We start from the raw sequence: 26,540 nt of genomic DNA, 5'->3' as shown, positions 1-26,540 counted from the left end.
TGCCTTTTCCGTTGCAGAGATTTAAGGACTCTGTACTTTAGAGTAGAACGAGCCCACAGCATTAATTTTACTTGTGAAAGCAAACTGAATGATCACAGCAAAGCATCTTATCCTTTGATTTGATCAGCAAAAAGCTGCAGGGAGCTCTGTAGCCAGTCTTCTGAGCCAGAGGTATTTTAAACCCTTTTGGTCAATATCCTTGTAATAATACAACACATGGACAGCAAAGCTGTGAATTTCAGTCAGAAGACTTGCCATGCCAGCTCTGTGCAGGATAACCTTGCCTTGTTTCCACACCTACCTGATCCTGGAAACACGGATTAAGGGTAACTGAATCTTAGCCAAGCTTAAGCCAAGAGAAGAAGCACTGCAGTACACATGATCTCCAGCTTACATTGCAGACTCATGCCGGGCATCTCCAGGATGGAAGTATGGGGTTGTTTGTGCAAATATGTGCACTGAAAGGCAGAGAACACTGGGTCTGATCCTGTCTCCAAGGAATCAACTGAAAGACTCTCCCTGCAGCTCTGAAGGTGTAAAAGCAAGGCACAGCTGATGCTGCCAGTGCCTGTGTGGGGGGTTGTTCATGGAATGCCAAGACATTCATAGTTTCAGCCTTCTGTAGCACCTGAAAATAGCACCTTGCTTCACCCTACCTCCTTAAGCTTAGCATAGAATCGTAGAATCAGACTGGTTTGGGTTGGGTTGGGTTAGGACCTTAAAGTTTATCCAGTTCCATGGGCAGGGACACCTTCCACTAGACCAGGTTGCTTCAAGCCCCATTCAACCTTGCCTTGAGCACTGCCAGGGATGGGGCAGCTACAACTTCTCTGGGCAACCTGTGCCAGCGCCTCACCACCCTCACAGGGAAGAACTTCTTCCTCATGTCTAATCTAAATCTCCCCTCTTTCTTTATAATTATTATTGCCTAATTAGGGGAAAGTACTGGAACTGGTGTGCAATGTGACAGTGAGCATCATGGTGCTCACTCCACAGTGTTCTCTAAAGGAGCACAGCCATCTCTTATTACAGATTGAAGGGGAATTGAACATGGTTAATCTGCCAGTTCTGCAATGGCTTTTGATTACACTTGGTTTACTGCAGACCACAACTTCGGAAGCAATAAAAACCAGAGCAAGATTAAACTCAAAAGAGTTTAATCAAGTGGGGCAGAACCATTTTTGTAAAGCCCACAACATGAGATCCTGATTCATCCCAGACAAACTGGCCAAGTGATTAAGCTTGCAAATTCCTGACTTGAGTGAAGACAAATAAATCACTGGATCTTTCAGTGGTATAAATTTGGCATGGCTCAGCTGCCTTCAACAAAGCCAGATGCAACAGTTCACTCTTTGTTCCAGGCATTTGTAAGATTTCAAAATGCAGAACTGTAGTAATAATAACAATAGTGATAATAATAATAACAACAAAAATAACAAAACTACTTCATCCCCCTATCCTTCACACTAGTTCCTCAAGGGCTGCACCACACTTGTAAAAACGTCTGGACAATCTTAGTACTAAAAAATTCTCCACTTCAGATAAAGGAGAAAGTGATCCCTCTGTTGTAAATGCCAAACCTGGAAAAGAGACCCCTGTTTCTTCATGGACACCTCCAGTGATCAGATAACCTGGGCATCACGACAAATGCCTCGGAGCAAAGATACCCAGACAAGGCAGAGGACCTTGGTGCAGTGCTGGCATCTAAATAGGCTCCATGGCAGCTGTAACACTGATTACTCAATCAGATATTGCCAAATTCACCACGTAAACTGGAAAAAAGGGAAAAGAATAGTCTTTAATCTTGTCCAGCTGCTGTTATCTGAATGCTCCTTGTTGTTATATGAGCCACATCATTTTTAGACAAGAAACGTGACCAGCACATTAGCAGTCTCCTCTAATGCAGTCTGGCAGAGGCTTGATGCTGTCTGGGCTGCAAGGACCATACTGACATTCCTGAGGCCCTTTACCATTAATAGCTCTGTAGCTAGTGCTTATTGTGAAGAGCTGAGCGTGTTCTTCCGTGTAATCCCTAGATTATTTTAATGCTTCGTATGCAAAACAGTGATGGAACTTTATAAAGATACTTTGTTAGCAACTCTACAAATGAATCGGCATCTACAGAACAGCCATCCAAAGCTTTCTTCACAGTGTAATTGAAAGACTGATTTATGTTTTTCCCAAGGTTACAAACTAAAACCATCCAAAGCCATACTTGCTCTGTAGAGTAGACGTAGCATAAGAGTGTCAAAGGAAGATGCTGAAGATAGAAGGGTTTCACAAGGAAAGCACCTTCCCTTAGGAAACAGACTGAATTTTATCCTCACAGATAATAACAGGATGTAACTCAGCCTTTTAGAAAGCTAATGAGCGCAAGTCAGGGAGGGGATGTTGTGGCTGATCAATTAGCAACACAGAGTCATCAATGCCCCAGTAAAGAGACCTATTTCTACTGCAACACACCCACAGAGCTTGTGGAGAGTTGAGTTTTCATCAGTCTTATGTCTGTCAAACGCGTCATTTGAAATGGCTGAAGAGACCTTTTGTGAACAATTATTCTTCTACCACTGCCTGAGTGTTCATTTTTTCCTCTGTCCCAGGAGCTTCAAAAACCTCCTTAGCAAAGATAGGGAACACTGAAGATAAAGCCTTTCAAAAAAAGCATCTTTCCCCAAGGAGAAGAATCTACCTGTGGATCCAGGCAGGAGCAATGGTCACTGGGACACATTCTCCATGACCTGCAGGGATGAGTTTGACTAGCTGCTGCTGTTAACATGACAAAGAAAGATGGGAAAACTTAGAGAACTAAGTCCAAGAGGGTCACTGTGCCATCACAGACAAATGTGCAGCATATCCCTGTGGATATGCTTCCCCCTCCCAGCAGCTGTGTGGCCTAGGAGACTGTGCGGGAGATTGGTGCGGCTAGAAGGGATGGCCTGGCCCATTCATCTGGGAGGTAGGAAGGAGGGGTGTCCTGTAGCAGACACCCTCCTCCTGTAGAAGAGGAGAAATACTTGGATGCAAGTGCAAAGCTTGTGCCTTTTGGATCTGATCCCAGGCATCCAGTAACAAGAAAGCAAGCCAAAAAGGCAGCTGCCCATCCCTACCGCATCATCCTCATGGTGGTAAAGATTTCAAGCTGGTGATATTTTTAAACTAAAATGTTACTAAGAAGTAACTAAGAAGTTACACTAATAACAATGTGGTAGAGGTAGTATGGCCTGAGCTGTACCCTGCTGCATGGTGCAGTAGGCTCTTTTGATACAGAGAGATCCTTCATGTGTAAGCTCCCAGGATGATGGTGTACCTGCATCAACAGAAAGCAGAAACAACAATCTGAATTTTTACCTGTCTCCAAGATGGACACATCTAAAGAAGCACTAACATAACAGGGATATGTTCTACAGGCATCCTAATGTGTTGCTGCAGTCCCTGTGCCTGGCTATTAAGCAGGAGATGAAGGGAAAACTAAAGCACTCAGAAGCCTATTAGGGTTTCTACAGAGCAAGGCTACAATCCACTCAAAGCAATGTCGCTCTTAATTAACGTTCAGTCATGGTTCTAAAAATAAGCATAACAGATGAGGCCAGTTTGAAAGAAGTTGGACTCTAATGGCTTCAGCTTGGTGTGTCTATCACTGGATCTCTCTTTTTAGGCTTGGCTAAGCCCTTCTGGTAAATTCTGGGGCAGGAGACACCAGGAGTGAGCTCTGTCCCTTCATAATTTTGACTTAAAAAAAGGACTCTTTAGAAAAAAGTCCTGAACTGTATGAAATGATATTTCATGTCCTGCATCTTGGGCAAGAGTGTCTTCTCACCCCTATAGGACAGGGAGAGTCTCCTCCCCCAAAACCCTCTTTATGCTCAGACTAAAACCCCCTCACTTCATAAGATTCAGCTGAAATGTGTGAATGTCCTCATACCAAGAAACAACCTTCTTTTCCACAGTATGTTAATCTCTGCAACTTCTAAAGGACGACTGCCCACCCAGGAAATCCCTTCAGAGTATCTCACAGATTTAGCAGTCTCAGTCTTAAACTAAGAAAAAAACTGATAGAAACTTGATAAAAATACCCCAGCCGAGCTCAGGGCTCTACCCAAAGCCTGTCTGGCCTCATTTCTCTCTCCAGCCCCTTTCCCAGTGGCAGAGGCAGATGTGCCTGCATGTTGGTTCCAGCTGATCTGTCAGACGCTATTTGGTTTTCCCTTTGACAAGCATCACTTGAATGTCTGTGTTGCATCAGGCCCTGGGTGCCACATCAGAGCTGGGAGACAGGTAGTGGGCTCCCTAAAGTCCCCCTGTGGTGAGGAAGCAGAGGATTAGAGGTTTCTGCTCAGATTTCCTACCACCATCACCAAGTCTTTGAGAGAAACTCCCCACCATACCCCTGGAAAGAAAAGCACTGTGAAAAAGCAGGGATGACAGCCACATGTCTGGATGTACATATTTTTTCCCATCATTTTTCTCAACTCCACATGCAGGAAACAGCCTGTTTCTCATCCTCCTCTTCTCTCCCTGCTTTCACCAAAAGCAGGCAGACAGAAATGGTGCAGAAAGATTATTTTGTGCATGGGAATGACTCCATGGATGGGAGTGACTAAGGCCACAGCAGCATTCATCATGCTGCTTCTGGTATGCGACAAGGTGTGGATGACTGAGGGCGCATGAAAGCACAAGTGCTGCAGCAAAATTTGCCAGAGTTTGCAGAAAAAAAAAAAATTGCCTTTTTTTGAAAGAAATGCTCTCCAGCCCAGGCTGCAGAAGGAAATGCTGGGATCACTCAGAGGCAATGGCAGCTATGAGAATGATTGCTCCTTAGTTGAACTTAGGAACAGTCAAACAGTGTAATTAATGGTTATTGGTCTTGTATGTCACACTCTTGGGTTATCACATTTCTTTGGTTGTCTTATCCAAGAAAGAGGCATTTATCCTTTTTACAGGAAAGGAAACAAAGGCCTCGACAGGTGAAGTGTCTTACATAAAATCACCCCAAATCACAGGCCTACCGCAGAGTGCAGTATAGGAGCCAGGCCGGGTGCTGCAGCTTCATTTTCCCTCACGTAAGCATATGTTTGACAGGCAATATTTAGATTGAGAACTTTGCCCTGCACAAAGAAAGGGTCCAACTGACATTCCCTGACACTAACCAGACAACAGGCTTGAATAGGAACAGTAGGGCCTTGGTTGTTAGTGTGAGAGGTGATGTATACAAGCTTCACTCTTGTTGATTACCGGATTCAGACGTTGTCCTACCAGGATCTTCTGACAGCTTTCTTTTTGAAAGAAAGCATTACCAAGCAAACACTCTAAGTATGATTTAAATTGCAAAAGAAAGAGTATTTCAGAGGTCTATTTTGAGAAAGTACTTGGTGCCAGGATAGTCCACCTGTGCTGTTCACACCACGCTGTGGCTTGGACACGTGGGAGCCAAGACAATCTCCTGCCTGGTACTTAGAGCACGTGTAGGCTAGAATGAGGAGCTGGTGAGCACTGGATTACAGACTCTCTGCAGCTTTGCACTTCCTGCTACAATTTTACTCTGTTTCCTTTGCTGGAAAGAGAGGAAGAAAGAACAGACGTGGAAGAGACAGCTGACTGACTTAGAGTCTTTGAAAAGGACCCTATTATTTCTTGTCTGCTCCAGGCATTCACATCATCTCTCACGGCACAGGCAGCCAAATCCTACAGTGGCTTCCCCTGCCCACGACTTTGCAGAAGCCACAGAGCTGCATTGATTTACCTGGATTGATGAATTGGCCCAACAGGCTTAATTCAAATAATTTTTCCTCATTCTTCTCCAGCCAGTAAATTTGTTAAAAAGACAGAAAAACAAGCATAGCTTGGATTCTTTCTCACCCTGATATCAAACACACAGCAACTTGCAACAGGAGAGACTTCGAAACAATGGAAAGAATGTGTTTTCCTTGTTTCGTTCAGTGCTTAGGAGGAACTTGGTGGCTGGCAGCAGGAACGCTGCCCTGTGAGCCTGATTATCCCAACAGAACGTGGACTATGAGTCATGGCAGGTAACCAAGGGGATTTTCAGGGCAGCTTTCAAGCCGTAGCTGGCTTCTTCTCTGAGTTACAGGGCTACAAATCACAGACTACAGTAATAAACTCCACACCAAAGTGCTCATGTAGAAATGACAAATGGGAGAGAAGAGGAAAGTCCTTTAGGTGCATGTGCTGAATGTATGTACTTATATACACACATATGGGGAGGGGATATGTTCACAGACTGCTTGCTGAGGTACTGCAAGTGAAAAAAGAGCAAAAGGTACCAAGGGGAGTTAAAACTTTTAGCTAGTCGGGTGAACTAGCCAGAGTAAATTGTGATTTACTCCTAGCTGGGAATTCCCACCTTCCCACTGTTCCTGCAGGGAGCAGGTGGCCGTCCTTGAGTATATCACTGGGGCTTACACCAGTGGGGTGAGCTGAATAGCAAACCTGCAGTGATCTAACACAACTCAAGCCACTGAACAGCTAACAAATCCATCCTCTGCTTCAGGGAAACTTTCAATCACTTTGGTAATAAACATATTTTGTTGAAAAACACCCCTGAATCTAGATTAGACCTAATTCTTCCCTCCCTCTTACCTCAGATTGCCCTTTACCAATGGGTAGAGCTGTAGTAACGTGGTTGCACTGGCTGGCAATACACCCTGGCCTTGTTTATTTTGCATAGTGGAGGAAACGAGGCAAAGCTTCAGTGAGCAATCGCTGAATGTACACTCAGGAGGGTGAGCTGCAGACTGCTGCCATGCTGCTCCTTTCCACAGGTGCTCAATAACACCTGAGGAACCTGAGCTCTGGATTTCCCCTCCAATGGAGGACATTTATTCATCACCCCAAATTCCAGAAATTGAGCAGACTGCTGACAGCCTGGAGCTTTCATTGCCTGGGGTGAGTCTGCAGAAAGTAAACAGACAGAGGAATTGCACCCAGTCCTGTGGCCAAAGCAAAGGCTGCTGAGTCTGAAATACCCTCCCACACTCAAATTCTTATACATTAAAGCAACTTCCGTTAGTAACCAAAGCTTCAGCCTGAGATAAGCTGAGATATGCAGGCACAGCCTCTGACTCTGCTGGAAAAGTAAAGTAAAACAAGGGCTCTGCAGCCAAATTAATCCAACACTAAACTTTGGAGCTTCTGTGAAGATCTGCTATTAGACGGACAGGCAAGTAGGATTTACAGACAGCATATGCTGAATAACTCATTGCTATAGAAAGGTGGTAGATGTATGGAAGCTCTTTTCCCAAAGTTGCTGTGGGTCACATACCTCAGGAACTGCAGAGTCCCACTCTCCACTCAGAGATGAATCCCTCCTGATAAAACTACCTTGAGGGGAGATTTCTGCCTGCAAAACCTGCTCCATCCAAGAGATGGAGGTAAGCAATACATATGTAGTGAGGTTACACACATGAACACAGGGGGAAGAGGTGAGCCTTTTCTCCTCTTTTTACAGCCACCTAGGCCATGCAGGGTTAGCATCTATAACTGTCTGCAGTGGCTAAAACCTAGAGCAACACCACTGGGGTCAGTGAATTTACTCCAAAAGTGCATCCTTTCTTTATGGTGATAAAATCAGAATGTGACTTCCCATGTGGCATTCCTTTCTCAGCTGCTCACTAACAGGTGCCAGGTCACATTTCCTCCAGCTATAGGAGATCCGTGCAGTTTCTTGGTGACTTCGAGTAACTCTGGCCTGAATTCAGTGTTGCCAATAAAAGGCACTGCTTTGACTTCATGGTGCAAATCTCAGAAGGCTAAGACAAAAAAAATCTATGAGGTCATCCAGATTACCATCTGAGTGACGCAAGAGGCTCTGATGCCAGCAAAAGCTGAGTAAATGCTGGAGGATTTGGTCCTAAGCTGTATGGGCAAAGGAAGTAAGTTGGGCTCTGTCACAACACTAGCCGATACAGACATTCAGCTGATGTTTGACTCAAGGCCCAGAAGGTGAATTTATTTCCCTGGCACCATGCTGAGGGCAAGGAAGCCATGGAAAAATGTGGGCATGACGTTAAGAAACTGTCCTGGACTTCTACCACTGCCTAATGCTGGAGACGCTGGGGTTTCACAGTGCTCCATTCCAGCAGTACTGCTGCCTTCACTCCCATGAGAGGGAAGTGGAGTTTGCCACCTGTTCTCCAAGAGCAGCAGCCACAAAACACAGCAGATAGGGACACAGATAGACACATTCTCACCTGGTCTTCAGCCGTAACTTAACTCCTCCTGACCATGTGGTTTTGCTGGGCGGAAACTCAGTGGTGACACAATCTGGACTGAGTGGGCTGGGAGACAGGTCAGTGCATCCCTTTGCTGCATGTGTGTCCCTGTCAGAAGAAACCAAGGCCATGTAAACATCAACACACAAAAACCTCAGCCCTTGTATCCTATATTTGATGAGGATTTTAGGGAAGAAGGCAATACACAGACCCAGGGGGTATAGTTTTTAACATGAGCAAAAAAATGTCAAAGCCACATGTATCCCTTTTCTTCTCCATGTTATTGCCCAGGCAGGCTGCAAGAGTGAGATTTTGCTCTCCTTTGTACCTAGGAAGTGACCATCCCCTGTGAGTGCCCCTCACAGTCATTTTGGAGGAGCTTCATGATACCACAATGCTGCTTCCCAGCACACAAAAGTTCAATCAGCTGCAGCATCCACTGTGCAAACCTCATTTTGGGATTCTAAATCCTCAGGTGTGGAATTCAGAGGTTCCTCTGTGAAATATGCCCTTTCCACATGTAAACACCTTATGAGAGCTCAGAGAATGATCTGAACACACAAGAGAAAAGCTAAGAGAAAGGTCCACACAGTGAGAGCAAGGAAGAGAAGCCTACCTCCCCTCCACTAGTATTTGAGCTAACAGATGTTTACCCTGCTTCATCCCACGCATGCAAAAGTCACACAAACATGGTGTACCATCACTTCATCTCCTTCTTTTCCCAGGCACAGGACAGCCTGAAACAAACCAGTATTCCCACTTGCTCCCATTTTTAGCGCCAAAATGCGGGAGAGACTGGAACTTTCTGCTTGCTGAAGGAACCCGCACACTAGGTAAAAGCAGGCCTAAAAGGATCCCTCACCCACAACACGCCTGGGCCCGAGGTGAGCTGTAATTGTTTCTTGTTGTGTGCTTGAGCTGCAGGCTGAGCGCACATGCCAGCAGCTGGGGCTTTGGATAGCTGAGATGGCTTGAATGCCATTCCGGTGAGAGACCAGCCGTCTTTGTGTTCAGCTCGGTCCTCCCTTCCCCGCTCCCTCCCCAGTCCCCCACGTGCCAGGCAGGAATGTTAAGCCTCACAATGCGGATGAGATATACCAGGGAAGCGCAGCAGCACTTTCACCTAGATTGGAACAGCCTTTTTGCTCGCCCTGCTTAGCTTAATCTACATTTTCCCCTCAAATCCTGCCTTTGCTGCTTTTCCTTTCTGTGTGCCAAATCCTGTTCTGTTTTGTCTCTACTCTGAGATGATGTCAAGCCTCTCATCAAACTGGAGAGATTCCCCTCCCTGGTCCTGTACCAGCCTTGCTGTACACCAGGAGCATGATTTCCTTCTCTGCAGCCCTGCAAAGTGCCAATATCATTATCTGCTTCAGTCCTCTTTGCTTACCGAGTTTACCATGAGAAATTAACAGTTTTTAGAGGAGATTTCACTGCAAGATAGAGAAATGACAGAAGGCCTGCTACAAATGAGAAGTTAAAAAAATGTACATAATTTATATCAACAAACAGGTATAAAATTTTGCAAGCAAAATATATTTACAGCTGTAGTGTTTAAAGGACAAAGTCCTCTGTTCTAGGCTTTGTATGGCAACACTGGAGACATGGTCCCAGCCACAAAGAACTGCACTTCCACCCCTACAATGCTGCCCTGGAGAGATTCCCATGACAAATTTCTCTCGAGAGCCCTGAGAGAACGTAAGCACAGCTCAAATTTGTGGTGAGGCTGCTGCATATCCTGCTGAAGCCCAATGTCTAGCTGACAGTGGTGCGTTGTTTCCCATTCAAGGGGAAATATTCTCAGCACAGAGATCCAACAGCAGATCTCTCAGGAGAGATCATCACACCACCAAAACACTTCCAGAGTCAAGGCGATTTCTTCCAGGTAATTTTCAGACTGCTGTTTCAACCTGTTTGAAAGCAGATACTGACACAGGTAAGTGTAGATCTTTGCTATATCCATAGCAGACGCCTTGTATCAGCAGTGAACTTTCCTAATGCACCTCCAGCAGTGCTCAGTCTTAACTTCCCTATTTGGTTCCTAAAAATAAGACTTTGGCTCTCCCTGGCTACACAACAGCTGTACTCCTCCAATGTGTAAAGCTGCTCATGCCTTCTCTCCAGTCAGCTACCCCTGAAGTAGCCAGTTACAATACTTAGAAATGGGAAATAGCCCTTGCAGCAAGTACATTAAAGAGTCATCAGCAGCCTGAGAAACTGATGTAGAGGAGTAAGAGCCTAAAGCTTCCCAGTCACCACAGCCAAATGATCTTTCAGCACTTACGGTCACAGAATCATAGAACGGTTTGGGTTGGAAGGGGCCTTAAAGCTCATCCAGTTCCAGCCCCCTGCCATGGCAGGAACACCTTCCACTAGACCAGGTTGCTCCAAGCCCTGTCCAGCGTGGCCTGGAACACTGGTAGGGATGGGGCAGCCACAGCTTCTGTGAACACCCTGTGCCAGGGCCTCAACACCCTCACAGGGAAGAACTTCTTCCTAATGTCTAATTTAAATCTCCCCTCAGTCAGGTTAAAGCCATTCCCCCTGTTCTGTCCCTACAGACCTTTGTAAAAAGTCCCTCTCCAGCTTTCTTATTGGCCCTTTTAGGCACTGGAAGCTGCTCTAGGGTCTCCCTGGAGCCTTCTCTTCTCCAGGCTGAACAAGCCCAGCTCTCTCAGCCTGTCTCCACAGGAGTCTATTTGTTTAAAAAAATCACAAACCAAACCAAAACAGCTCCCAAACCACCTAAAGAAAGCAAGAGACAACACAGACCTACACTATGCTGCAAGGAGAGCTTTCTGCGTAAGTCACTTCCAAGTGTTCCCATATGGATGAACACAGATCCGACCCTCACAATCAGCAGTGGGAGGTTAAGCAGCTTGGGTGTTCCCCTCGCCCAGGGAGAAACCCATGCTTGCTGGCATGCATAACTTTGGGGTTTACCTCTCAGAGACAAAGAAGCCTTAATTAGTGTCTGCATGGGCTCGAGGGCTGTTGCTCAGGGATAAGAAGGAAATGCGATGGAGTTTTTCCTGAACCTCTTAAAAATCTATAATGACTGAGCTCTGTGTGGAGCAGCAGGCTCAGTAAGACTTTGAAAACTAATCAGCCAGTCTATAAATAACACCATTAATCGAGCCCAGTGGGGAACACAGAGATGAGGTTCCTTCCACCAGTGAAGCATACATGCCTCAGGGATGGAGCCCAGCAGCTCTTCAGCAGCAGCCTATGTCTATAAAGACACTTCTTATAGAATCATGGAATCAACCAGGTTGGAAAAGACCTTTAAGATCATCAAGTCCAACTGTTACGCCCAGGACTGTCAAGTCCACCACTAAACTAGGGGCCTCACCTACATGGTTTTTGAACACTTTCAGGGGTGGCGATTCCACCACTTCTCTGGGCAGCCTGTTCCAATTCTTCACTCATAGCACGGAACCAGCTACCCTTGTGCAAAGACCATCCTTGAGGTCCTACCTTGCATCCTGACTACCACCACTCACACCTTCTCCTCAGGGTGACTGTTCTTGTCAAGTTTGGGCTGTTCCTTGGATGGCACAGCGTGATGGCTCACTGCACCAGCACCCAGCCTGCCGGGATGCTCCTTAAATTCGGAGCTGTGTTTTATTTCTGGATATTGCAAAGTGCCTCACAATTGCATAGCTAAAATGTAGTTCCAGCAAGGAGTGGCCTGCAGTTTCCTTTGTGTTATCATGTTGTTTCTAGGGCTCTCAAGTGGGAGACAGGAAACCTAGCACAGTCTATTTAAAACCCCTTTACCTCCCACCTGAGGCTGGCAGCAGCCTCTGAAATCTTTCCTTTTCTGCAAAGTTCATGTTTAATTATGAATTGTTATTTATACTTGATGCTTCCATGGTGCCTTTGGTATTAAATACCACACATGTTAATGAGTAGCTGTGCAAAGACACTCTGCTCAGTTTTTCCTGTATCTAAAAGTATGGCCTGATAGGACTGGTTTGCCTGTTGGTGCCATCCCATGCCTCACGCCCTTCTTGACTGCCACAATCCCAGCAGAACTCAGTCACCGTTTTAGGGACATCCTTTGCTTCTGACCACATATGACTGACCTCCTCTGGCTGCCTTATCTCCCTCCTGTGCTGACCTCTGCTTACCTGCATACTTGAAACATTTCATGCCATTTATCTCCACCTTTTGGCTCTTCTTTCTCACTTGCCTTATCCTTATTTATACACATTCCAGTACAGATTGGTTTCCTAAATCCAGCCCAGACACTAAGTGGGGGTGCATGCCTCTGCCTAGCAGATCCCCCAACAATTATGCCTGAACTGGCTGTCCAATTTCAGCCAGGGTCTACAGAGATATTATTCTCAAGGAATATTCTTAAATTATAATTATTAAATTCCATGTTCCCTGAGCAATGGCGGTAACAAATAATTGCTTGCTTTGAGGAATGGCTGCAGTGTTTGTTGAGCTGCCTGGCTGTAATACTCAAAGAGCAAACATCTTTTACACAGGGAAGCTGTACAAAATTAAACTTCTGAAGTTTTGACTACTCAGAGCATTTGTGTTCCAGCATATCAGCCTTACGCTTCCATCTGCACTACCACCCTGTACTCGGCCTTTCTGCTTAAGTCTGTAGTGCCAGGTATGAGACTAGGATACAGTTGCACTCATCCCTACACAGCACCTGGAACTATATTTAAAAATAATTAAAGTTTTTGTCTTTAAATTTTTCAAAATGGGTGTTTTGGTGTTTTCTATGGTTCCAACTCCTGGATTCGTGATTACTTATTTTAAGCTAACACCAGGTTTGCTGCCACAGTAACAAAAGACCTAAGACCCAGAGGATCAACCTCCAAATGTTAATAGTTTTAGTAATTTTTAATGTCTCATTACTTCTAAGTTCAGTGTTATTCCTAGAAGAGAGCATGGAGCTTAACTTCTGATTTTTAAGTCATTCAGGAGTGACAGAAGTGTTTATAAATGCTATCAGAATTAAAAGCTTTCCTCCAAAAATAACTGCTCACACACTGACACCTCTGAAATTGAGATTAAAGCAAGGAGCAACTCTTCCAAGTTTTACAGTAGGCAATTCCTGATATTTTTTTCCTTTGTCTTAAACCAGAAAACAAGAGGCAACCCTCCTCAACTATAGAAACATCCAACAGCACAGCAAAGACAAAAAAAAAGGAGAAGCAGCAACAAAGCAGAACTCTACTCCAACAGCCCTGCGAGGAGAGAGCTGAAGGAGTTAGGGCTGCCAGTTTATCCTCAGGGCACCCATGTTACACAATGTCACCCAAGTGACATAAGGGAGCTGGGTAGCTTCACCTCTGGCTATCCTCATCCTGCAGGCTCCAGGCAAGCTCTCAGCAGCTGATAAGCAGGAATGGATTCTCCTTGTGAATGAAAACTCTGCCTTCACTACAGTCACTCATCTCTTGGCAAACAGCAAGCCTTCTCTTCCTGCCTCCTCCAAGGAGAGGGCTCCCCTGGGAAGGGTTGCAGAAGAGGAGATTGACTACACTCACCCCAGGCACCCACCTTGCTCTCACCAGTGGGCACGCTGCTTTGCAGGTCCTCCTGCTCCACCTCAAGTGAAAAGACTGGATTGCTTACGTATTGCTTATTTTGTTACCTCTTGTGGCTGGTCCAGAAATAGCCCATAATCCACATAGCTGTCAGACTCTCAGAAGCTCCTTTAGCTGAAGTGGAAGTGCCCTGTGCGTCAGAGCAGAGGGCCGGGTCCTCTCCTGGACAGAGCACATGTGGGTCTTAGCTGACAGGTTTGTCAGTCTGTGCTCATGGGGCCACTCAAGCCACACAGAGAGCCAGGACCAACTGGAAATATGTGGACAAAGGAATTTTTTATCAGAAGAATTCCTCTAAATTGAACTGAAACTTCTCCCTGCAGAGTTTTGATTAAAGATTTTGCTGGGAAAAGTCTCTCAGTTCCTGGGTAAAATCTGTAGCCTGCCACTTGAGACACTCACCTGGGCAAGAGCCAGGTTCAAGTCCACAGTCTAATAAGGTAGACAAGGAATTCAAGGCTGCTCCCGTAACAACTCAAAGCACAACAAGCTCCATCTGTGAAAACCCCTGGAAGGACTATTTCATCCTAACACAGAGCAAGATAGATTTTGAAATCTCAATAAGGCTCGTTGAGCACATTAATCTTGGGATGGAATTAGGTATTCTTCCCAGAATTCTGCAGTGAGATCCAAGTCTCAAGTAGAAACAATAATATCCACATATTGGATTCATATGGGTCAGTAATGCTCACAACCCAAAACTGCTGCTTCCTCAATTGCTTGAAGACAGATTAAAGGCTAAGAAATCACAGAGCTCTCTTGGGATGGCCAATTTTAGATGGATACATCTCACCTTCAAGCACCCATCTCTTTCAGTCTCATGGCTCCCATGTGGTCATCCCGAGCACATGGTATTTCCAGGGCAAAGAAACAGAAAGGCTGAGAAGTCACTTGGAAATAATTCAGACACAGCTTTGCTCTGAGAAAGGCTCTTCACTTGATGCGACTCTGACTTAAACAATGAGCACTGACCTCCAGGACCACCCAGAAAATGTCTGGAGAAAGAAGACTGCATTTTGACAGCGCAATACTGCCTAGTCCTATCTGATAGCAGTTTTTCTGGCTCTCCATTTTCTCTGAGATTGGACGGAGTTTTATTTGACCTGACCCCAATCCCTCAATCTGGCTGCACCATGTTTGCACAGACACACACGCAAGCTGCTTCAGCACTGTACCTGTTGGCAAGCAGAGGTCTGAAAGGACTATTCGCATTCATTTGGGTTCCTCACTTCATTTGGTATTGGCCAAGGGACCTTTGAGAAAATGAACTCCCTCTTTGTCTGTGAGAGAGACCTAATCCTCGTTTTGCCCTGAAAGATTACTGGGCACTTAGAAAGGCACTCACATGCACATTTTTGGTTTGTGCCAGCTGCACTTGGGTCCACAATACGGAGTGTTCACTCTGGTCTTTAGGTATGACAATGGGCATTCCACTGCACCCAGACCTCAACCCCAGAGACTGCCACCCTTTTAAGACACCCTAAATTGTGGGCCTTCCCCTGCTTTGCATGAGTAGTTCAGTGTGTGAATTCAGTGTGCAGGCCAGCAGCTGGGCACGCAGCCCTGAAGCCCAGAGTCTTTTCTTGCACTGCCAAGCCGGTGGTCAGAGTGTATGGTTCCCTGCCAAAAAGACCTGAACCCTAGCTGGAAAGAAGAACCTGTAGGGCTGAGAAATTAGCTTTTATCCCTACTTAATTCCTGGCTTTTTGTAATAGAAGTTTACAGTTATACTCAATTACAGCTTACTGTTTGTGCCACAGTACCACCAAGAGAGCCTGTTCAGGCACTGGAGCCCACCCTTCCTTGGCTGTACACACTGATAAATAACAAAAGGTAATTCTTGAGCCCTCTGCCTGCTCAGGGGAGATCTCACCTTCTCAGGAGGTGGGAAGCAAGAGGCTCCAATTGTCTTGGTTTGTACCACTGCTTGATAGTGGAGTGCAATCTCTACACCCCAACTCTACTTGTAAGTGAAATGCTTTCCTGCACCTTGTAGTCAGGGAGTTTACCCCCCTTAGAAAACAGAATAATTCTGGGAAAAATACCTTCTGCTTATTGGCTATCTCTCTCTAAAACACACTATTTCTTCAGCATGGAGGGCTTGTAGTAATTTCCCATGGAATCATTTTAATTCAAAACAAAAGTAAAACCACAGAGAAATGTAATTTTCATTCTATTCCACCCCATGATTAACAGAACTATCTACAGACTTGCTCTGGACTGTTACTGAAAATCTCTATTTTTTTTCAGAGAGATCAAGTCACACCAGATGCTGTGGGATTTGCTTGGGGACTGAGAGCATCACCCCTCTTCATGGACTGCGAGGCCACAGGGAACAGTCTTTCAGACCTGACTATAAAAGATGGGGATAGACCCTCTCTGAGGTGCAGAAGTGCTCAGATCTGTTAGTCAGAGGTACCCAAAATGAAGACAATGTACTGCAGCACTCTTGCAAGCAGAAGAATCATTAACACATCTGTCCCTTTAAGCATGACTACCACACCCAGGTAAAACAATCACATTATTTTTACAGGTTCCAAGGTATACCAGTGCTGATCAAAAGTCATTCTGTATAAATTACAGCATTTATGTACAAAACAAAGCACAAGCCGGCTCTAAAGACAACCGTAAATAAAATCCAGAATAACTGCCGCTCTTACAAAGAAAGGCAGCTGTAAGAAGGAAGCAAAAGCCATATTCATATAAAATAAAGACTAGTTTCCATTTTAGGATTACAGAATTCAAATGATTCCATGGGAAAAGACTACAAGCCCTCCATGATGAAAAAATAGTGATGTTTTTAAAGAGAGATATCCAATAAGCAGAAGGTATTTTTTTCCAGAATTATTCTTTCTACACTTCCCAACAGTGACATTATCCAGATAGAAAAGCACCATCCTAGGGAGGGGTCTGACTGTCAGGCAAGGCATGTCCCACCTGGGACCTGACCAGGGGATGCAGACTGAAAGGCAAGACAAGCCCTCACCAGGAACCTTTCCCAGCAGCAAGCAGGAGCTGGGGCCAGACTTGATTTGCTGGTGCACTGCTTTGCCTGAGCACTTCCTAATATGTTAAAGATAAACCAAACTAAGTCAGTTCAGACCCACAATTTAAATGCTTTAAAGCTAAAAATTAAGGGAGTGCTTACATGAACCGTCCCAGTGGCAGATGGATGAGATCTCTTGCACTGATGAGCAAGCAAGGGCATTAATCATTTCCACCAGCAGAGTTGGGTCTCTCTTCCCAGCTTGCCCATGTACTTTAAGGAATTAAGTCCTGAAATGTTACCCTAGTAGCTCTCCTTTGAAAATATGGCTGTTACTGATGTGCTGGAACAGTAGCTCAGCTGTTAGCTGAAATACTCACCTAAGTGGTGGGTACTGAGTGAAAATCCAAGCTTCCACTCAGAAAGGGCAGAAGAAAGCCTCATGTTCACATTTGCCAAAGGCATGGGGAACATTCACCATCAAGTCTGCAGCTGAGCTGTCTCTGCTCTCTCACCTGATTATTTCACAGTATTTCCTGGTATGTCAGACTTGAACTGCAGTAACATGAGGGGTGGAGTGTTCAGACCTGTATCTCCTTCATGGGTGTAGCAATGCCTAATCCCCAGAAGATGAGCTGCTTCTTAGGAGCTGCTTCTCCATCCCACTCACCCACCTCTTCCTGGACAAATTCCTGAATCCCTTACTCAACACAGCATCCATTTACTTCCTCAGGACTTCATCAGAGTTGCTCAAGTGAGAAATGAGTATAGACAGAGTAAGGAGATAAGGAGTTGGTCAGCTGCTTTAGAAAACACAATCTGCAGCATCTGCAGCATAATTTTGTACAGAGTTCAGAGACCTGTAGCTCTCAGGGACTGTAGCATAGAAAAGCAAGGAGGAAAATGAAGTTACTATAGCTTTGCAATCTGGCTGATCACTTCCTTACATATGTATTTTTAAGGAGTACAATTGCTGCGGTTATTGTCCCCCTGCAGCAGTGATATCATATATTTTTATAACTCCAGCCATAAATGCAGCTACAAATCAGTTTGGGCAGTGAAGGCCATGGACCCGAAGCCATCTGAGTTACAAGTGTCCCAAGCAACGGCTCTGCCCTCTGAGCACTTTGTGACTCTTTGTGCCCAAGGCAAGGTACAGAAATGCTGTCTGCTAAGCTAATAAATCAATATCTGTTGGTTACTCATATACATTTTATCATCTGCCAGTCTGGCAGAGATGAGAACTATCCAACAATTTGGAACAGGATGAAGACCACAGCCGTGCCAAGACCTATCAGATGAGAGATAGGTCTCTCTCACCCAGTACTATGCTTCAGTGTGAGGGTGGAAAAGACAAGTAAGCTCCAGTCTCATGGTTAGCACTGAAAGGAGATGGATGAGAAACTTACACTGGAGCCACAAAACCCTTCCCAGTGGCCAGCAGCTGGGTCTCTGCTGTCTCTCAGACATTGTCTTTGCACAGCACAGCTAAGTAAAGATTTAACTCATTTCTCCCTACATGATGAAGTCTCATGCAGCCTTAGAAATGGGATTGATAACATCATCACCAAATCATGAACAACTGCTAAGAGTAAAGAAGTCATGACTAGGGAATGCAAAAATTTCAGGCCTCTGCCTTTCTCCTGCTCAGGAGATACTACAAGCATCTTTCCTGTACACAGCCCTGTGTGGGAGCTCTTTTATGTGCCCTGCCAACAGGATAACTCTTTCCCATCACCTTGTCTACTGTGCTTTGGTCTGACAACCCTGAGTCTACACCCAAATCACTCCTTGGGTTCAAAGCTAGATCCGAAGTTGGGACTTGGGATGTTCAAATATGCTGCAGGGCTCGGTTAGCACCTGTGGAGCCTGGGGGAAGCTCACATACTCACCTGGAGGAGGTCAGGTCAAGGCCAGTGATGCTGCCCTTGAGTACCAATGGGGCAAAGTGACTCCAGGAACAGTTAAGAGAAATTACACCAGAGATCAGCATTTGGCTTTGATTTCCAGGGAAATGCCCAATTCCTGTTGGGTTCCCAGAACATGAAGTTGCTACTGTGAAGATAAAGAACCTTTCATAGAGCTTGGGAAACCCAGAAAACCCCACTTAGCCTAAATGCCTATCAGCTTTTAATGGGACTTTCCTCACAGGTCACTTAAGATGTCTTAAGGAGTCTTTGTGGAGCCAGTCCCAAACACAAATTGTCATTTGAGTTAGAAGTGCCAAACTCTTTCACAGTGTGAACAGCAAACCCAAATCCTATTAAACAGCCATCAGTGTCAATATTTATTCTTCACAGATCAGGGACAAGTAGCCTAATCAATGGTGTCAGGCTGAGCCTGACAAGATGGAAGAGGAAGGGGATAGCCTTGGGGAAAGGACATGACATTAATCAGCATCACCCCTGAGAAACTCTTGACAGAAATAAGGTAGTAAAGTCATTAGCCACTTAGAAACTAAGTTCCTTTTTTGCTTCACACAGTGATAGCCAACAGTTTCCAGCCTAAAGGTCTGGCATCCTTCAAACAAAGCTACAGGGCCCCACAAAATCTTCTTCTTTCAATCTGCCTCTCAACACACACCTCCCTGGTCTGGAGGGGCTTCGCTGGCTTAAGGGCTCTCTTCCCCAGTGCAGAGCAGCACTGTCCTGGGATCTGGACTGCAGCGCAGTAAGCACTTGAAATTAGCATGGAGGAAGAGAGCTCTCAGGCAGAAGATGTCAAATGTAAATACGTGTAAAAATGTAAAGATGTCAAATGTAAATAAAATGATAGTCTCACAAAGCAAACTCCTTGGCTACAACACCCACTTCAAATATCACAGTTTATCGTTTTCCTTATGGATCATTCTCACCCTTAGGTAGAGGTATACGCTGTCTCCTAGAGTGCACTCAAACCAAGGATGGGAACCAGCCCAGTTTAACTTGCGCCAGATGACACTGCTGAAGGCGCCTGTGCCAAAGCCTGGAGACAGACCCAGCATTTCCCTGCATCTTTTCACAAAAAGTTCACATTGGGTGAAACAGTGATGGTGCCAGGTCTTCCAACTGATGAAGCTCAGTGAGGATGTTTGCATTTATATTTGCTCCTCGCTTGAGATACAGGCAAAATTTGGGATTTGTTGATATGCTGGTGCTAGACCTTGTTTTAGCCCTGCATTTTCTTGTTTCTTTTTAATGGTTGCTACCCTATTCCCTATCCTCTGCACCTGGGAACTAACAATCTGCCTGGAACAGTCAGGACTAATACATAACCTTAAAAAACATATTGTTGGGAAATCCACTTAAAAAGTACTTGTGAGCTGTGCAACAAGATGGTTTCCTTCTCCCTGCCTGGATGGGAAAACCAATACTAAGACAAATATACTTCAGGCTTGATCTTTCCAACAAAGCTGTAGCTTAGTTTTTAGAGCTATGCCTTGCAGCACGTATTTGCTCCCATCTATCCAGGGAAACTCCAGCTGCCATGGCATGAGAAGGATGCAGCCATCTTGCATGGGGGGCCGAGTCCCCACTGTAGCTGTACTGTGCACTGGCCATCAGTTATCATCACGTACTTTACTTAAATTAGTCTGAAATAGAGACTGTCTCCAGCCTGGAGCCTCTTTGTAACTGCAAAGGAATCTGTGCCCTCTGCAACACACGAGACAGGATCAGGTCACTGCTGGAGAGCACTTGGCTTGGCTATTTTTACTGTCTGCCTGAAAACTTTTCTTCAAGGCTGTTTTAAGTTGCTGAAAGAATAGTAAAGATGAGGGTTTTTTTTTGTTTTTTGTTTTTTTTTTTACAAGACAGATACATTGATAATCCATAGGAACTATGTCCTTTTAACATTTGTACAATTCTCAAATCTTTGCCCTTGTTGCCAGGAAGCTGAAGGCATTCTGAAGTCCCAACATAATGAAATCTAACCAGGGTGAAGTGGGCTGGTTTCATTTTTGTCAGATTCCTCTTTCAAAGGCACAGATTTATGCTTCTGATCCTTCTCCTTACCACCAGAGCTAAGCCAATACAGCAGTCACTGCTACATCAAAAATACCCAACCCTCTTCCATCAAGAACAACTCGGGATTGAAATTCTCCCTCTTTCTCCAAACCCAAAGGACAGTGCCACTAATTCAAGCACTGGTACAACTAGAATGTAAAGGATTAGGGAAGTGACTCTCATCTGAATACAGGCAAGCATGGATCACATCACAAATAGCCAAGTTAAACTTAGTAACAACCCCCTTAAATCATCACTTTCAAACACATGCAGGGCCTTTTCTTATGCGACTCTTCTTTCCGCTTGGGTATCACAAAGGAGTGAATCATCTATTTTCAACACTGCACTTGCCAAGAAAAGGGAAATGCTTGGGAAGATGAGTGTGCAAATGGACAGTTTGCACCCTTCTTGGTCTCCTCCATAGCATGGATGACACTTGGCAGCATCCCTGTGCATCACAAGAGAGAGACAGCCGAGTGACAGGAGAAGGATGACCCACTCTGTTTGACTGCCACTGTCAAGATGAGGCATGGTGTCATCCCAGCAGCTGTTGGGCAGTGGGAGCCTGTGAAATCCTGCTTTTGGAGTGTCTAAAACTGGTACAAGAATTAGGGAAACACTGTCATTGTCTCTGCCCTGGTTTACAGCAGTTAAACCAGGCTCTAAGTATTGTTCATTCAGGGCAACAGGCTTTATCCCCACTCTGCAACTTGCCCCTACGTCCAGTGATATAAAGGTAGTCTTTGTGTGGTGAGACTAAGACTCCAACTCTGCTCTTGCAGGAATCCAGAGCATAAATAAGCTTCTACTTGGGGATATTCATGAATAAGTGTTTGTAAAGGGCAATTAGCACATAATTTCAACTGTCTGACCTGTCACTGATTTGAGGCTAGGTCTGCAGCTAGCAAAAACCAGCTTCATTCCATTTCCACATTGACAACAGGTTTTTCCTTACCAGTGACTTGAGTGTATGATACACTGGGTAGTGTGGCTACAGTGAGCCTGGTGCTGCTGCCCATAAGCTGATCTCTACCTCCACATCCATTAAAGTCAGTTTGCCACTGTGAGCACCAAGAATTTATCATAGTAGTTCTGCTGAAACCCATGCCAAGGGTCAAATCAGCCTACCCCAGGTTTAAAATTGAGTGTTCTTGAATTGGAACCCTCAGAAGAGGGGTTCAGCCTTCACCCCTTCTACTACACCTGTAACACCATTCTAGAAGCAGAGATACTGCTGTGTTCACCTGGATGTCCAAAGGCCAGACAGTTAGCCATGGTTACCAAATACCCAGGGCTGGCCATGAGAACTCTTTGCCTAAACAAACATTAGCCAAGCTAGAAATTACGGTGAGGATCATGCAGGGCTAGGGAAGAGCGGCATTATAAAATCATAGAGCAGTCTGGGTTGGAAGGGACCTTAAAGCTCATGCAGTTCCAACCCCCTGCCATGGTCAAGGACACCTTCCACTAAACTAGGTTGCTCCAAGCCCCACTGAACCTGGCCTTGAAAACTGCCAGGGGTGGGGCAGCCACAGCTTCTCTGGGCCACCTATGCCAGGGCCTCACCACCCTCACAGGGAAGAGCTTTCTAATGTCTAATGTAAATTTACCATCTGTCAGCTTAAAGCCATATAAAATACCCTACTTGATGTCTTATCCTGCTTGTTTATTTATATACCTCCACTGAGGTGAGGAAGCCCAGGAACAGATCAGGCCCCACAGTGCCAGGTGCTCTGCAAACAGTATAGTGAAAGACAATTGGTCAGTGAGAGTGCCTAACATTAAAGAAGGGTCCACCCAAACTAAACAAATGCAGGAAGGATGTTTTCCCCACCAGCACCCTTCTCAAGCCCATTTGCTCACTGACTCCAACAGCATCCTCCCACAAGGAGCTCAGCTTTCCTCCTACTGCTGCCAAGACCTAGACCAATGCAACAGGGAGAGAAGGATTCTACATCCCACAACTTCTCATAAAAAAATCCAGGGTCTTCTTGTTTGCCATCTGCTGAACATGGGTGCATTGGCCAAGGCTCCTGGCTCCCGCAGAAACCCAGCTTGCCTGTCTCCCAGAGGCAGGACTCACACCTCTTTGCAGGACAATGTCAGGGAGGCTGGAGCTGATTGTATATGTAGTCATTGGCTTCTCGGCAATGTTTTGTACCTAAACTTCTGGCCTGCTGACCTCTGGAAGAAAAGCCTCTGTGATTATTAAATGACAGCCTGAACTTTCTTATGGAAACTACAATAATTCTTATTTCAGTCAAAGCAAACTGAAACTTTGATTCAAGAACCACTGGTGCCTAGCACCATTCAGTTTGGGCTGACAAGCTCTCAGTCCTCTAAATCCCTATAACGTGGACCTGCAGAAGCACCCCTCTCTCTTCCAAGATGGCCTGGACTTCACCTCTTTTAGTAAAAGGAGGTTTAGGGCTTTGAGTTTTCCCTAACATTGTTCCTGCTGGAGTCAAAGAAAATCTCTACTCCGCTGCTGAGAAAATACACTGGGATGCTGATGGTCACTCCACTGCTCACTGGACAAAACATAGCTTGGTTTAGGGTGAAAAATTCATGTTTCAATGGGTGCAGCTGGTGTCACCTAATGGGCAGGGAGCACTGAATGGATCAGAGATTTAAGGCTGGATATAGGCAGAAGAACATGCAGAGATCAGTCTTTAAAAGGCATTATAGCAGGGGACATGAGAAAAAGGGCCTCTGGATCTTCCAGGCGGAAGACAGTGAGGAGAAAACTGGCGTGAAGTCAAATGGGCAAATGAGGTCTGTGGGTCACATTCCTCCTAAATCTACAAAGAAGGTTTCTGGCTGACAACGCTACATTTGAATATAATTCTGTTCCGAGCCACTTTTAAGGAGCCTGTGTGTCATTCCAACCAGGCGATAACATTTCTCAGCTTCAGCCCCAGTATCTCATTGCAAGGCGCCTGCCAGCAGATCTCCCTCCACAAACACTACACAGCTCACTGAAAAACATGCAATTGCCATACTGGGTGCAAACACAGGACCTGGCAATTTCACAGGACCTGGCAAAACACAGATGCCTGGCAATTTCCTCTAGAGAAAGGGCTGCCAACAAACCCTTCAAACACAGCAGCCCTCGGACAGACAGGCAGACAAACAGGATGGTTAGACGACGTGCGTGCAACCGGAGCAAAGATGGGTTTTAAATCGTAGCTGGAGATCAGCCTGAGTACTCACATGTGGGCAGAGGGAAGCTGACCCTAAACCCCCTACCTCACTGACGGCTCCCTCCTCGCAGCCAGAAGCTCCAAAACAACGAGAAAGGCGATAGCACCTGGAACGGGAAGGGGTGGCGGCCACCAGTCGCTCTGCCCCAGGGCGCTCCGCCGGTGCGGCCGGGCTCTGTGGCCGCCGCCTTTGTTAGTCCGTCCCCGGGAGACCGGTCCCCCGCACGCCAGCCTCCGTTCCCCACGCCGCCGGCGGCACCCCGCTTCCCCCCGCAGCCCTCTTCCCACGCCCCGCGGCCTCCGCACATCCCCGGTGCCCCCCGGCTCTCACCGTGCCCCGCGGCGCCGGCAGCTCCCGCGCTCAGAGTCGCGCCGAGGGAGGGCGCCGGAGCCCGGCGGTGGCGGGTCCCGGCAGGTGCCGCCGCGGGCACCGCCCCCAGCACCGCCCCGCCGGCAGCAGCGGCCTCAGGGAGGGGTGCGCCTTGAAGCCCCCGTGAGCTCGCGGCGCGGGTCTCCCAGCCAAAGGAGGAGCGGGCACCCCCGGACTTCGCCTGGTGTGTCCCGGCAGGAGTCACTGAACCGTGGAATGAGTTGGCCTGGCAGGGACCTTAAAGCTCATCCAGTTCCAACCCCCTGCCACGGGCAGGGACGCCTTCTACTAGACCAGGTTGCTTCAAGTCCCGTCCAACCTGGCCTTGAACACTGCCAGGGATGGGGCAGCCACAGCTTCTCTGGGCAGCCTGTGCCAGGGCCTCAGCACCCTCACAGGGAAGAACTGGACATTTAATCGTCAAATGAGCAATATTAAATTAATTGAAAAGCTAGGTGAAGCTGTACTGCTGTATCTCATACTGGGAGATGACAGGCAGAGACAAGATAAATCCCTGTAATTTCTCGTATTTGCTGTGAATAACTAAAAAAAACCCTTTCAAGCCATGGAACGATTTGCGTAACACACTGGTAAGGAGTTGAAGTTTAAGGCAAGGATCTGTACTTGTAATGCCTTGCACTGAGGCTGCTGGGAGGACCAGAGAACCAAGCACAAGGGAGACCTGCAAGTCCATGGGGGAGCATGATGCATATTCACTGAAGAAAAGAAAATACCTTTTGACCCCAAAGAGGTGACTGAAGGAGGTGCTGGAAAAGCTGCTCTTCACAACATGAATAGCTGGACCATAAGGAATTTTTTATCCGGAAATGTCGATCCAAAAGCATCCCTTTTTTATAGAGGGAAAAATTAACTGATGGAGGAAAAGGGATGTGCCCTTAATTCAAGTGGGAAAGGATCCTATTCTCAGCCTACTGCGTGGTCCATCTATGCCAGGGTAGATTATGCCCAAGCAGCTCTACTTTCCATGCTGACCGCTCTTCCCTTACCTGCTAACTCCTAACCATCAGCCTCCAATGCTTCATGAAAGGATTCCAGATGGGTTTATTTAGATTTTAAACACTTGAAGTGTACTTTGCATCTTGGCCAGCAACTCATAGACACCAAGTCGTAAACAGTTTCCCAGCAGTTACCAGGCAATGAAACAAAGTCCTTTTTCAGGATGTAATCATAAAAGCTCACAAACATTTGTCCTTCTGTGATAAAAACAATAAGAGGAAAATTACCACCTGTGGCATAAACCTGAGACTTCCCATAACCTTGGAGTATTTATTTAGGTATTATGTACTTGTGATAGCACAGGTAGCACCTTAAGACAGATGGCAGGCAGCTAGCCCAAGTGGGATTGAACTGTGAGTGATCGTATCTAGCATATTCTGCTGACAAAAGGAAAACTGCAACATAACTTCCAGCCATGCCACCTTGCAATGTGACCACGGCTTGTCTTCTAAAGTGAACATGTAACAGTGGGTCAGGCCAACATCCATGCTGGGGAGCTGAGGTGCTGCTGATGGACAGCCACATCTAGGAGGAGCTCAGTGTCCACAGCTGACCTTGTGTCTCTCCTGCATCAGTGACACTATATCTACTTTGGATTAGATTGCAATATCTAATTCTGCAGGATACAACCAGGCTGCAGGGTAATGAGCTGATCCTCAGTACCATCATCAGGCCAGTGTCCTGCTGAGTGATGGTGGCAGTGTCTTCACCACCCTTACACAGCTGAATACATTCTGCTCACATCCAAAGCCATGTTCACCTCTTGCCAGGCGACCTCCAGTCCTTTCACCAAACACCAGCTTGGAATATTGCTCTTTGGCTGTGGTGCAATTCTCTCCTGATCCTGCTTCAACAGAAAAGGGTTTTTTCACTGGTTGGTTGGAGCAGTTACACTGTCCTCTATGGGTTTAAGCGGCTGCTGTGTCACACATGCAGAGGAGGGCCGCTGCTCCAGCACAGATCAGCTCCCACTGAACTACCTCCATAGGCTTTTTCCTAGCATGGACCAGGCCAAATGCCAAGCCCTTTAGTGCTTATTCTGGGAAGAAAAGTCCTTCCATACAAAGAAATGAAAGAATATATATAACAAAGCATAATTTCTCCAGCAGGTGACTCTGGTGACACCAGTAACAAATGATACATCCTGCAAGGAGTGAGCATGAGGGTGAGAACTCAGAGG

General features: G+C 46.1%; 1 protein-coding gene across 7 annotated transcripts in view; it reads right to left on the bottom strand.

The window, feature by feature from the left end:
• SHROOM3 (shroom family member 3) overlaps positions 1-26,540 on the bottom strand; it is a 144,004-nt gene that overhangs the window by 23,433 nt on the left and 94,031 nt on the right. For 5 of the 7 annotated variants that reach the window (XM_062624983.1, XM_062624982.1, XM_062624981.1 and 2 more), the window contains one exon: positions 8,208-8,336. In XM_062624983.1, coding sequence (XP_062480967.1) covers positions 8,208-8,336 — 129 coding nt within the window. Of the gene's footprint in view, positions 1-8,207; positions 8,337-13,754; positions 13,810-24,304; positions 24,396-26,540 lie in introns of those variants that run through there. The other 2 variants (XM_062624985.1, XM_062624988.1) reach the window with 2 other exon arrangements.

Source organism: Pezoporus occidentalis, unplaced genomic scaffold (genome assembly GCF_034315485.1).
Source record: "Pezoporus occidentalis ecotype Australia unplaced genomic scaffold, CSIRO_AGI_Poc_V1 ctg275, whole genome shotgun sequence".
Lineage (NCBI taxonomy): Eukaryota > Metazoa > Chordata > Aves > Psittaciformes > Psittacidae > Pezoporus > Pezoporus occidentalis.
This window is presented reverse-complemented; position numbering and strand designations above follow the sequence as displayed.